This window comes from Thamnophis sirtalis, unplaced genomic scaffold (genome assembly GCF_051295495.1).
Source record: "Thamnophis sirtalis isolate CommonGarterSnake01/CBP01778 unplaced genomic scaffold, rThaSir2_p1.2 scaffold_2, whole genome shotgun sequence".
In the NCBI taxonomy this organism is placed as follows: domain Eukaryota; kingdom Metazoa; phylum Chordata; class Lepidosauria; order Squamata; family Natricidae; genus Thamnophis; species Thamnophis sirtalis.
The window spans coordinates 39,534,172-39,547,384 of record NW_028261382.1 but is presented as its reverse complement, the minus strand read 5'-3'; the positions used below and the strand labels follow the sequence as shown (position 1 = coordinate 39,547,384).

The 13,213-nt window shown below is 53.3% G+C and overlaps 1 protein-coding gene across 1 annotated transcript; it reads right to left on the bottom strand.

Annotated features, from left to right (window-relative positions):
- Positions 1 to 442: 442 nt before the first annotated feature.
- MCL1 (MCL1 apoptosis regulator, BCL2 family member) lies at positions 443 to 4,504 on the bottom strand. Its single transcript, XM_014055774.2, has 3 exons — positions 3,760 to 4,504; positions 1,089 to 1,336; positions 443 to 649 (listed from the first exon to the last, which is right to left on the bottom strand). Exons 1-3 carry the CDS (start codon positions 4,448 to 4,450, stop codon positions 533 to 535), a joined length of 1,056 nt encoding a protein of 351 aa, XP_013911249.2. The 5' UTR covers positions 4,451 to 4,504; the 3' UTR covers positions 443 to 532.
- Positions 4,505 to 13,213: the final 8,709 nt, after the last annotated feature.

Here is a 13,213-nt window from a genome sequence, read left to right as displayed (position 1 = left end):
GAATACGATGTGTTGATGATGATGAGCGGCTGAAAGGACACCTTTTCTCTTAGCGATGGGGCAATAAACGCGTTGCCTGCGTCTGCCAAACAGTTCAAGGCATTTCCCAGAGATGACCAGGAAGTGCTTAGGGGGCCCAAACACCCCTCTCGTACTTCAGCCCCAGCGGTATTCTCCAAGGCGGAAGGGGCGCGATTGTCGCCCTGTGCAAACAGATCACTCACTGCTCAGTGCAGCCAACTGTCTCTCCTCCTGGCCAGTCCAAGCGCACCTCCTCCTCCTCCTCCTGCACAGTCCTTCTAGCTTCGTGTGAGTGAAGCAAGAGTCCCCCACGTTTCTTCCCTTGGCAAAAGCGGCTTCCGTTTGTAAGACCTCCTTCCTGGGCTGCCTTCTATCCCGGGACAGTTCATAGGAGGTCCTTCTTGGGGAATTCCAGCCGTCCCGCTTGGCAAGAGGAGAACAGCTCAGTTTTCTACTCACAGCAGGAGTCCAAGCTAAGCTCCACTCGGTTGAGCCCCCCCCTTTTTTTGGTTCACCGGATCAAGTAAGCCAAGCTCGCTCCTAGGCCAGCCACGCCCGCAAAAGCCACCAGAATGTTTCTGATGCTGCCTTCCAGGTCCTCTACATGGAAGAATTTAACAAAGCCCTCCTAAAAGAAAGAATGGTACCGTTAATGGCTTTGAGACAGGCAACAGCAGCACCGGGCAGCTTCAGGAAACCACGGAAAGCAAGCAAAGCGGGTCTCGCCTGAAGAGAGGAGCGAATTAACTGGAATTCCCATCGAATGTGACCTCTTATTTCAAACCCCTTCAGAGGAGAACTTAAGCCTTCCATAAACCCCAGGAGCCCCTCCTCTAGAAAGCCTCTTGGGGGGGACAGGGAAGTTGGTCATGCAATCACTGCCTCTACGTGTCAAACAACACCAGCTCCTGTTTTGATGAGGCACACCCCATAATCCAGTTTTTTTAAGCAGGATTTTTGTGTCTGGACAACTAGCGCAGCTGAAGTTTCCTCCCCCGCCCTCCCTGTCCGTCGTAAGGAGGAAGAAGGAGGAAGGGAACCACCCAAAGGCCAGGAATCTTACTCACCCAGCCGTTGTGATGAAGCAGCCACTCTCTCTTCTCCGTCACCAGCACCTCCGTGATAATCTCCGCCAAAGTGTTGATGCCGCTTTCCTGATTTATGCTCTTCAAGTGTTTGGCCACAAAGGCACCAAAAGAAATGAGAGTCACAATCCGCCCCCAGTTTGTTATGCCGTCGTTGAAAACCTGCGTTGCAACTTCTGACATAACCTTCAAGTCGTCAGCTTTGTCGATCTGCACTTTCCTCAGCATTCCTGGATGAAGGAGGGAAGGAAGAGCTTTAGGCAAAGTGCCACCAAAAGGTCAAAGAGGGGAAAAAAAACATATCGAAAACAAACTCTGTTTTTTTTTCCAGGGGAGGGGGGGGGAAAGCCCCCCAGAAACATGGTCAGCGCTGATACAGTTCACCCATATAGCAACTAGAACTAAAAGGAAACAGTAATTTTGTGTAGTGATGTCCCAAGCAAAGGAGTATTGTAGTTGTAGTTCAGCTTGCAAAATGGTGCCACGTAAGAGGCTAAAGCAGAACTGGATTCCCCAGTCGATCTCTCAAAGCTTCAGGAAGTTTGAATACAGGTGAGGAGAGTCCCTGTGGTACAGTGGATTATTCAGAAGACTTTAAGCCTCCTGGGAAGCAGGTGCCAATGAAATTGGTTACCAGAGTATTCAATGAATCAGCCAAATACTATTGTGCTGTAGGGGTAGAGACCAGCCCTCTGCCTGTTCTGTGTCTGCCTGTCATGGCCCAGGATGCTGCCCACTCGTACATCACCCTGGAAACTCATCGGCAACCATCCATCCCATTTATCAAGAAAACTCAAAAGCTGCCAAACTTCAAACACTTCACTAAAATCACCCCAAAGGCAAAGCACAGATGACTTGGTCTCCAGCAAAGGGAATTAAAAACCCTGGCTAGCTAGAGAAGCTTCTGCTGTGTGTGTGTGTGTGTTTTTTAAACACCACCCTGTTTACAATGAGCTATTTTTCGCTTGCTGGGCCCAGCAGGATACGAGCCACTGATAAAGCTAATCTATAATGAGATTTTTTTTCCCCATCTCTGCCTGCCTGCAAGGTCGCCCCTCCTCCCCCCACAGTACAAAGTGCAGTTTCCTTTCTGCAGCAGGCTGATACTTTCACAATGACTGCTTGCAGCAAAAACAAGGGGAGGGGGAGGGACAGAGAAGGAAAGAGAGAAGCCAGGCTGGCCTGCAGCAGCCCCAGGCCACACACAGCCTCCCAGCTACCAGGGTGGCCTCCCCCAAAGGGGAACCCCTGAATGTAACAAAAAAAGAGTATATTTTACATCCCTTCCTGCATATCTTGCATCATCTCGATCCTCCCTTGCTTGCAGCCTTTTCAGCAGGATGCACTGCAATTTCTTAATATTTGCACCCCTCCCTAAGCTTCCCTGCCTGCTGCCCTTTTGGGGGGGGGGGACGGGACTAACTAGACAAGTTTTCCATTTATATTGCAGTTAAATATGTGCACCTTTGCAATCCCATGCTTTTTCAGGGTGGGGCTAACTAGACAAACCCCCTGGATGCATGGCACTTTCTCAATATTTGCACCCCAAATTTCATCCCCAATCCTTGCTTGTCCCTTTCGGTGGGGAAAGGGGGGAGAAGGGGGAGGGTTTACTAGACCAACCTTCTGTTTGCATTGCAGTGTCTCAATATTTGCTGCCCTTTGAGGAAGCTAACTAGACCAACTTTCTGTTTATATTGCAGTTTAATATTTGCACACAAGACACAGCCCACATTCCATCCACTCCTTCCCTGCGAGGGGTGGGGGGAAGCCCCTCTGGGACTACAAACCCCATCAGGAGCACCAATGCAGCAGGGGGAAGGAAAGGATTGACTGTTGTGCTCTCTTTTTAATATGTTGTATTGTCTTCATGTTGGAATATTGTTTGTCCTTCCCCCCCCACCCCCTTTTTGAACTGTGAGCCGCCCTGAGTCCCCCCAGGGAAAAGGGCGGCATACAAATAAAGGGAAAACTAAACTAAACTAAGCCCACCTTGGAAGGCCAGCTGGAGATTCCCCATGACGTCTTCCCAGACAGGGATGGGGGCTGACTAGGCCAACTTCTCTGGATGCGTGGCACTTTTATCAATATGTTCACCCCCCCTCCCCAAATCCCATCTCCGGCTTGCTGTCCCTTTTGGGGGGGAATGGGTGGGTGGGTGGATTACTAGACCAGTGTTTCCCAACCTTGGCAACTTTCAGTCCTGTGGACTTCAACTCCCAGAATCCCCCAGCCAGCATAGCTGGCTGGGGGAATTCTGGGAGTTGAAGTCCACAGGACTGAAAGTCGCCAAGGTTGGGAAACACTGTACTAGACCAACTAATAATTCTGTTTGCATTGCCGTTGTTCCCTCAATATTTGCACACACACATAGCCCGAATCCCATCCTTCCCTGCGAGGGAGGGGAGGAGAGGACTACAAAGCCCATCAGGAGCACCAATGCAGTGGGGGGGGGGTTGTCGGCCCACCTTGGAATGGGAGGGGGGGATTACTAGACCAACTACTAATTCTGTTTGCATTGCAGTTTTTTTCCTCAATATTTGCACACACACGCATAGCCCGAATCCCATCCTTCCCTGCGAGGGGGGGGTAGGACTACAAAGCCCATCAGGAGCACCAATGCAGTAGGCGGGGGGGGGGGTTGTCGGCCCACCTTGGAAGGCCAGCTGGTGCTTCTCCCGGATGTCGTCGCAGACCCTCCGCAACGTCTCCAGGGCCCGGGCCGCCGTCTCCGCCTCGCCGCTGGCACAGGGACCGAAGCGGCCCAGCAGGCCCTGCAGGAACTTCCCGCCGCCGCCGCCGCCGCAACCGCCGTCTTGCTTGGGGGTCTCCTGGTCGGCCGCTTCCCGCAAGTAGGAGGCCACCAGCTCCAGCGTCACCTGGCGCAGCGGGTCGACGGGGCCGGGCGTGGTGGGGGAAGCGGCGGCGGAGGAAGCGGCGGAGGAGGCGCAGGAGGAGGAGGAAGCGGCGGCGGGAAGCTCCGGCTCGGGCTCGCAGCCGTCCAGTTCGTCTTCGGGGGTCGCCGCCGTCGCCGCCGCCTGGCCAATCAGCGCTCGCGCCGCCGCCTCCTGGGGCCCAATCAGCGCGAGGGGCCCCGCGCGACGCCCTCCGCCAATCAGCGCCCGAGGCCCCTCAGCGCAGCCGGCGGGAGGCCAGCCCAGCCCCCCACAGCCGCTTCGGATTCCGCCCGGAAGGAGAGCCAGGCCGCCTTCGCCTACGGCGCCGTTTCCTACTCCTCCTCCTCCTACGCCCACGCCGCCGCCGCCGCCGGGAGACTGAGGGGTGGCCGGTGCCAATCCGGGAGAGCCGCCGCAATACAAAACCATCGTCTTCTTGTTGAACATGGCGGCCGGTCTGCCCTCTCTCTCACGCGCGCGCGATGTCTTCGTCTGGAGAGGAGGAGGAGGGGAGTGGCGCGCGCGCGGGGCGGCCGTTATATATGCCGCCAAAGGCGTGACGTCGCCGCCGACGCACGGGAAGTGGGCGGGGCCGATGGCGGCGAATGAACAGGGACAGAACACAGCGTAAGGGACGGGCAGGGGGCTCCTCCACTCTCCGAGAGGGGGCGGGGGGAGCAAAGGTTCCGGGTGGCCAATCAGAATCGGGATTGGAGGTGGTTTTTTTTTTCCCCTCCCATTTTAATCCCCTCCCTCTCAAGGATGGACGAGACCGTTTTTTGCTTTGGGAAAAGGGGGAGAGAGGAAGAAAGAGCGGAGAATGGAATCGCCCTGCGGATGGGAGGGGGGGGAAACGGAGTGCAGAGTTGCAAAGCGGCGCCCGCGGGCGCCCGCAACCTCCTGGGTTGACCCTCCTCCCCAGAGGGAAAGGCGGGGGGCGGGGGGCGTGCATTGCAAGCCCCTCTCGGGCGGGGTGGATCATATTCATCCAGTTAGTTAGTCCACGGGTGTCCAAATACAGTAACTAGAGCTGGAAGGGACCTTGGAGGTCATCTAGTCCAGCCTCATGCAGGAGACCTGTACTACGGGCTAGTACAGATCTCCCTGAGCAGGGGATTGGACTAGATCAGTGTTTCTCAACCTTGGCAACTTGAAGATGTCCGGACTTCAACTCCCAGAATTCCCCAGCCAGCATTCGCTGGCTGGGGAATTCTGGGAGTTGAAGTCCGGACATCTTCAAGTTGCCAAGGTTGAGAAACACTGGACTAGATGACCTCCAAGGTCCCTTCCAGCTCTCGTTACTGTATTTTGATTCGAACTGCTGAACTACCCAAGTGTCATAGCCGCTGAGCCGCCTAAGACTGGTGGACTCAGAGTCCCAGGACTCCCCCAGGCATGAGGAACTCTGGGAGTTGAAGTCCACCAGTCTAGAAAGCAGCCAAGCATGGACAATGGGGACTAGATCCTTTGGGGGTTTCCTCCCCCTGCAAGGCAGAGGTCTGCAGTCCCCCTCTGGTCCACCCCCCACCCCCACCAGGCCAGTTTGGGCTCTGGGTTAATGCTGGCTGGCAATAGCCTTCCTGCCCCGAATATGCCCGAGTTGGGAGCAACCCTTTCTTGCGTGATGGAACATCGGGCTGAACCTCAAATCGGCCAACGGACAATGGGTGTTGTAGTCCCGCTTTAGGCATGAATGCCAGCTAGGTGAGTCTGAGCCAATTCCCTCCCCCCCCCACTGTCTGGCCCACCTCACAGGGCTGTTGTGGTAAGGAAAACAGGAGGAAGAAAAAGTGTGTTGGGGATACGTTTCTCTGCCTTGTTTACAAAAAACGATAAAAGGCAAGAAATTAATTTAAATCAGGCTGCTTTCTAAGGCACCCACAGCCTCTCCTTGAGCCGGATTCAGCAAAATTCGGGCCCCGCTTGCTGGCTCAGCATCTTTCTGCAGCATAACAGGATGTCACACAGCCTTCGGGGGGGGGGGGGGGGGGCGATGACAAATTTCAAAACTTTGTGCAATCCCCACGCAGCACATTTTCGTTTATTTTTTTCCCCTTCTGCAAATTTTTTTTTTAAAAAAATAACAAATAAGCAGCTCAGCTGACTTCTTAGCATCACCAGGTGACTCTGAGCCGTTTTGGGGGGGGGGGCCTGTCTAGACCGAAACCCCGCAGAGAATGTTTTCCCCGCAGCCGAGAAGGCGGCCTGGGTTTGGCACGACGACTCCGAGGGGCCCCCCCGAGCCAAGGATAACGGAATGAAATCACTCCTTCCAAAGCCAGGACGGGGTTTCGCACATTTCAAACCTCCGTAAACAGAGGAGTTTTTGGAAAAAGCTTTTTTTTCCCCCCTCCTTCCCTTTCTTTTTAGCCTGACATTATGGAAAAGGGTCTTTTTCAAATCTTTGCATCAAACTTGGGAAGAAAACGGCAGCAGAACTCAAAAAAAGGCCTGAGCCAAACCATTCCAGTTGAGCAAAAGACGACACATTTTCGCCCCAAAAGACGGGAACCTTATTCATTTATCATCATTTATTTATTATCAAAATTTCTATGCCGCCCAATCCCGAAGGACTCCAGGCGGCTTAACCGAGGTGGCGCAGTGGTTAAATGCAGCACTGCAGACTACTTCAGCTGACTGCAGTTCTGCAGTTCGGCTGTTCAAATCTCACCGGCTCAAGGTTGACTCAGCCTTCCATCCTTCCGAGGTGGGTGAAATGAGGACCCGGATTGTTGTTGGGGGCAATATGCTGACTCTGTAAACCGCTTAGAGAGGGCTGAAAGCCCTATGAAGCGGTATATAAGTCTAACTGCTATTGCTATTGCTATAACCTGATATATGTGAGGTGGTCTTCTGCCTATTTTCCTGGAAGACATCCCCCCCCCAGCCTTTAACACAGGGGTCCCCAAACTTTGGCAACTTTAAGAAGAGACTACGAGAGAGTAAGTTATGCTGGCTGGGGAATTCTGGGAGTTGAAATCCCCAAATCGCCAAGTTTGAAGACTTCTGCTTTAATGGCTAGGAAAGGAGGGGCTGCATTCGGCAGATGTCAGATTGATTTTTACAGATGTTTTTCTTGTAAACCAGCCAGAGCCTTTGAACGTGGAAGTAACTGGAAAATTCCCTCCACACAGTAAAGCCGTTTTCACGGATGGGAAGAAAAACTCGGGAGAGAAAAAGGAATTTAAACGCAACGGCCCAGCCTCTGTTCAAAGTCCAGCCACTCAACATCCCCCCCACCCTGGACTCAGAACAAGGGAGCAAACCTAGTTTCCCTCACCTACATCCCCCATTACGTAACCCCGCATCAACCGAACCCCCCCTGAGATTACGTAATAAATCTATTGTGAAAGGAGGACTGATGAAAGAGGAAGAAAACACGGCTTCTGGATAAGTACATCCTGTCTTCTGATGTCGCACACTGCCCAGGTGGTGTCAATCATGGCCCAAGGGAAGATCACGGATGACCCAAACACAACCAACAACAACGTTTTTAAGGACACAACCCAAAACAAAAAACAAACAAAATGTAAGAAAGAAACTTGGCAGGAAAACCCGACATTTCGTCAGAAAGGGGCATCCCTAAGTTTCTAGTCCTCTTCTTTGAATGGAATGTCCACATTAAAAAAAAAAGGATTCACTGTCAATCATCCCGCTTTGCTCTACAGCTTTTCAGCGAGAGATTTTTGGCAGGATTTGAAAGCTGTGTGTGTGTGTGTGTGTTTTCCTGGCGGGGCTGTCCCCCACCTCCTCCTCTTCCGCCTGATCAAAGGGGTAGGTGGGTGGAGGGCTGTCAGGTGACTTCCCGAAAGAGCTCCAGCCCCACATTTCTCAGCAAAAGAGCCCTGGAAGGGAACTTCCCCCCCCCCCATCATCCCTCCTCGCGTTTCAAAGGGCTTCATAGTCAAGAGGGGAGGAGGGATCCCTTCCATTCGGGATCCAGAAGCAGAGTTTAGACCAGGGAGATCGAAAAACCTGGCTACCTTAAGAGGTCTGGACTTCAACTCCCAGAATTCCCCAGCCAGGAATCTTAGCCCCTTTTAATAGCAGTTAGACTTATATAGCGCTTCATAGGGCTTTCATCCCTCTCTAAGCGGTTTACAGAGTCAGCATATTGCCCCCACAATCTGGGTCCTCATTTCACCCACCTCGGAAGGACGGAAGGCTGAGTCAACCCTGAGCCGGTGAGATTTGAACCGCCGAATTGCAGAACTGCAGTCAGCTGAAGTAGCCTGCAGTGCTGCATTTAACCACTGCGCCACCTCGGCTCTAAGACGTCCGTCGGGTCTGCAAGTCTTAGTTGCTTTTTGGATCTTTGGCCTGCTACTCTTTCTATTACTCCACGATGCCTTTTCTATTGTAGGGAAACGGGAGTTAGTTAGATGATAGGTAGCCATAACAACATTCTTTCCAGAAAGCCAAGGGTCATTATCCTTTGTCTTTGCACCTCTGCACCTGACCAGAACTGGATGGGTGGAAGCTGCCAGCGTGGCAGTGGGAGATTGGACCGTGGGGTGGGCTGGTGGGTGTGGGGGGCAAGATCTTCAACTCTCAGCACTGCAGGCCACTTCAGCTGACTGCAGATCTGCAGTTTGGCTGTTCAAATCTCACTGGCTCAGGGTTGACTCAGCCTTCCATCCTTCCGAGGTGGGTGAAATGAGGACCCGGATTGTTGTTGGGGGCGATATGCTGACTCTGTAAACCGCTTAGAGAGGGCTGAAAGCCCTATGAAGCGGTATATAAGTCTAACTGCTATTGCTATTGCTAACTGGGTTACCGGCTGGGGAGTTCTGGGAGTTTTATTTATTTATTTTCATTTTCATACACTCACATATATACTGTGCATAGCCGGCGCCATACAACATTAAACAACAATCGCAGCAATTCCCCTTGTCAACAGTACCCCCCCAAAAATAGAGACCCAATATACCTCTTCCACTCTCCATACACCTCTTTCTTCCGCCCCCCTCCAACTTTCTATCTTCCCTCCATCATCCCCCTCTACCCTACTTCCCCTCCCACTCTACCACTCCTCTCTCCCGATCCACTCCCTCCCTTCTTTCTCACCCTCCCTCCCATCCCTCTCTACCCATCTTTCTTCTATCCCACTCCTCCTCCCCCTTGGTGTATTTCCACTATATGTCAATGTACTTAACTTATCCTATTTTTACAGAGGGATTAAAGAAAAACAGTATACATGTGAAATCATGGGAGTCGAAGTCCGCACAACTTAAAAGGGTCGTGGGCACCCTGGTTTTAGACTAAAGAAATACCAGGATACCAACATTTTCCTTAGCCCGGAATCATGACCTCCATTCTCAGTTTTCAGCCTGAGATTTCAGCAAATCCCTTCCCTGGGGAGTTAGGGGGGGACGACTGAAGGATGGAGACCTTTGCAAATACTCGGCCCTCTCACGATCTTACCCAAATCGAGCTGCTTACACACACGGGAATCGATTCGGACTAAAATCAAACCTACAAGAAAGCCGGGACTCTCCCACCCAGATGGAAGAGCCAGGCAAGCCGTGCCTAATGGGAATCGGAGTGCTCCACATCATAGAAGGAAGGGTCTTCAAACTTGGCAACTTTACGACTCGCAAAGTCCACAAGTCTTAAAAGTGGCCACGTTTGAGGACCCCCTGGGTTATGCTGACCAGGATCAATGCCTTCTAACCTGTGTGGCTCTCTCCCCAAAGGGGCAGAGGATCAGCCTAAACCCAGCAGCCTTTTTCTCCCCTCCGAAAGGATCGGGTGTCAAAACTCTTCCGGCCAGACCGTGTGCCCCCCCCCACTTCCATCAAACGTCCCCTCTGACCTCTGACCCACCACAACCGCCGACGTGAGCCAGCCCAGGTAAACAGCCCCAGCCCGAAAATCCACCTGGGGAGAACCGCAATTAAACCTTCCAAAACAAACAAGCCAGGTTTACATTGAAAACACTGGCCGAGCCCTGCTAAGAAAACACCGCCCTTGGGAGGGGGAGATCTCAGAGCTCTTGAGGCTTTGGGGAGAAGCTTAAAAGCCCTTCGGCAGCCGGGGGGGGGAGGGGGAGCCCCTCCCTCGATGGGACACTTTGACAGGCTCCCCAGCAACACACACACACACCAAGCTCCGAATTGGCGTGTTTGCTTTTGAACTGTTGGGAAAGGGGCTTCAGCCACGGGACGGGCCCAGCCCCAACGGCAAACACACCCAACCGTTGGACCCTTCCCACAATGCCCTGGGGCTCCCCCCCCCCCGCCCCCGGTCGCCATTTCCCACGCTTTGCCATGATTTCAGCCTTTGGAAATGCAAAGGAACTTCCACAGTTCGGGCTGGGCCCCTCCCCTGATTTGGGAGCGGTTGAACGGGAAGGCCGCTCTCGCCCCCCCATGGCCGAGGAGGGAATGACACGGCCCGGCCCGCTAACCCTTCCCACAACCCATGGCCCGCTTCTTTCCTAGATCTGGGGACATGGTTTAGTTACATCAGGGGTGTCCAAAGTTAGCAGCTTTAAGACTTGTGGACTTCAACTCCCAGAATTCCCCAGCTGGGGAATTCTGGGAGTTGAAGTCCACAAGTCTTAAAGCTGCTAACTTTGGAGAGCCCTGAGTTACACACAAACTTGGCGTGTTCCCCCCCACCTCCCCAAGGGGCCGCTCGATTCTTAACCTTCCTGCCTTGGGCAGAATATTTCCACGGAAACAAAAGCTGAGCAGACTTCGACTCCCAGAATACCTCAGCCTGGGGAACTCTGGGAGTTGAAGTCCATAGCATTTTCCAAGTGGCCAAATTGGAGAGACGCCGGACGGATGACGAGGTAGAAGCAGATATTTAACGACAGAAATCGGCTAAAACGCAGCCGCCTGGTTCCCACCCTGGAACTCGGACGTGCCAAGTTAGCTAGAGAACAAACCGGGGTCGCCGCTAAGCCTCCAAGCCACGTTTAATCCAGTTAAAACCACGTTAGCGGGGTCGGCAGCCCCCCCACCCAAAGAGGCCACAAACACCAGACATCCGATTTGCTGGGTTGAAAACAAAGAGTTATTTTATTGTTAAAAGGTTTGTCACTCCAATGTTCACACCTGGCCCTTTTTCCCTTTGCCACAGCGCTACCACCTGGAATTGCCGGTTGCCAAAAGCCAGACAACGCAATTCCCTTCCCCCCCCCTTTTTTTTTTAAGCAGCAGCTTTGAAGCACCAAGCCGGTTTGCGGGAAGGACGAACAGAAGAGCAGAGGGGGCACCCGTGATTTGGAAGTTGGGAGAGAGAAAGAGAGAGAACTATGTGTGTGCACGTTCGTATTTTGAGGAAGGGGTGGGGGGATTTTTTGCCATTTTTTTTTTAGAAAAAAAGCAAGCACCAGAAGGATGAAGACAATGTAAAAAAATTATATATATATATATATATATTTATATATATATGACACGGGTCTATTTACAGTATGGCTGGGACAGACAGCAGGCTCGGTGGGCTTCAGGGGTCTCGAGGCACCGCGGGGGTTCGGAGGAAGCAGCTGCGCCTGTGGGGATAAATAGGGGGCAACGGAGACCCTGCCAACACCAGTAAAGTGGTGGTTTATCGAGGACATTCCACCAGGCGGCGGCCGGGTCAATGCACCCGTGGACACATCTCCAGGGGCTCCATGAATCACCCAGCAGGAAGGGGAAGGGGGCTGGTTGGGGGAGGGCGCCCTCCCGTGTTAGGATGTTGTGACCCACAAGCGCTGCTGCAGAGAGGACGCACCCAATTCCAAAATACAGGGCGTTGTTCTCTTTCGGAGACGAACGAGGAACACAGAGGGAGGACAGAGAGTGGGAAGGGCGGCCGGCAGACCTCAAGAGGACCCCTACTCTTATTTGTTCCTTGCCTGGATCTCTGACACTCCCCCCCCCCACTCCCCTCGCAAATACTTTTCTCGCAATCTATCTGGGAAATCCTCAAACAGCCAGGCCGGCTCCGCCAAAGTGGCCTCTCTCCATAGCCGCAGGCTCTCTTGGGTCCGACAGAATATCAAAGGGTGTGTGACTGTGAAGGGGGGACCCCACTTTCCTTGGGCTGCCAAGGGGCTCCCGCTTGACGTTTTATCGATCAATCTCATCCCTTCGGTTCCTGGAGCCGCTTCCTGTCTCGATCAATAACTCTGGGCAGCTCCCAATTCAAAGTTGTTAAGTGGCTCTACTTATTCTACCGATCGAAGGGAAAAACCACTGTTGGAATCAACCTTAAAATTAGGGCCGTCCAACCGTGGCCGCTTTTAAGGCGGGTGGACTTCAACTCCCAGAATTCCATAGCTGACTGGGGGGATTCTGGGAGTTGAAGTCCACACGCCTTCAAGTGGCTGAAATTGGACCCCCTTGCTTTAAAATAGCCTTCTTTCTGACACAGGCGAAGAAGATCACCTCGTCGTGAATCAAGGCGGGACCTTTCCCAGCACCTTCAATTCAGAATTCGGGGCCATCAGACTCCTTAGCTTCCCACGGCGTCAGCCCGTCCTCCTGCCTTGACCCCCCTCATCCACTGGCCATCCCCTGCCTCTAAGACTCCCAAGGGCTGAGGTTTTGAGAGGGGCTGGGGCCAGGGCTCGGCCGTCGGCAGGGAAGCGCGAGCAGGGCCAACGCCAGACAAATGCCACCCATTGCGTGACCCATTCCCAAGACGATCCCATAAAATCTCTGGAGGATTTTACATGCTGGATCTCTTTCCAAAGGGGCTCCATGCAGGCAACTTTACGCGCCAATCCGCAGGGGTGGGTGCCTGACCTGAGGCATGGGACGGCTTGTCTGACTCACTGCCTGGTTCCTATCAGCCAGGGGGGAAGGGGGTTCAGCGCTTCTGCAGATACAGCGGAGGTTGGACCTGGCAGCCGCCATCGGCCAAGATTCCGGGGAAAACCTCCTAAATTTGGAAGACTTTTTTGCCTGTAAGCTCCCAAGCTCTGTAAAACCTTCGGAAAACCCTACTTGCCCTCCACCGGCTTTCTGGAAGCAAAAGCACAACGCAAAGAGTTGTCGGGATTCTGCCCGCCAAGCCCACTTCCCCGGAGCCTACGGGTGTTTCGGATCGCTGGAGGCTACGCAGTTGCCGCTGATGGGTCTCGTGGTCCTAACTGTATGGAGCAGTTTCTGGAGGCGTGACACACAACTCTGTACCTGCTTCTTTCGGCTCCTCTTTACAGCCTTCCTGCCCCCTCGAGCCGGCGATGAAGGATGAACGGACAGGACAGATTGC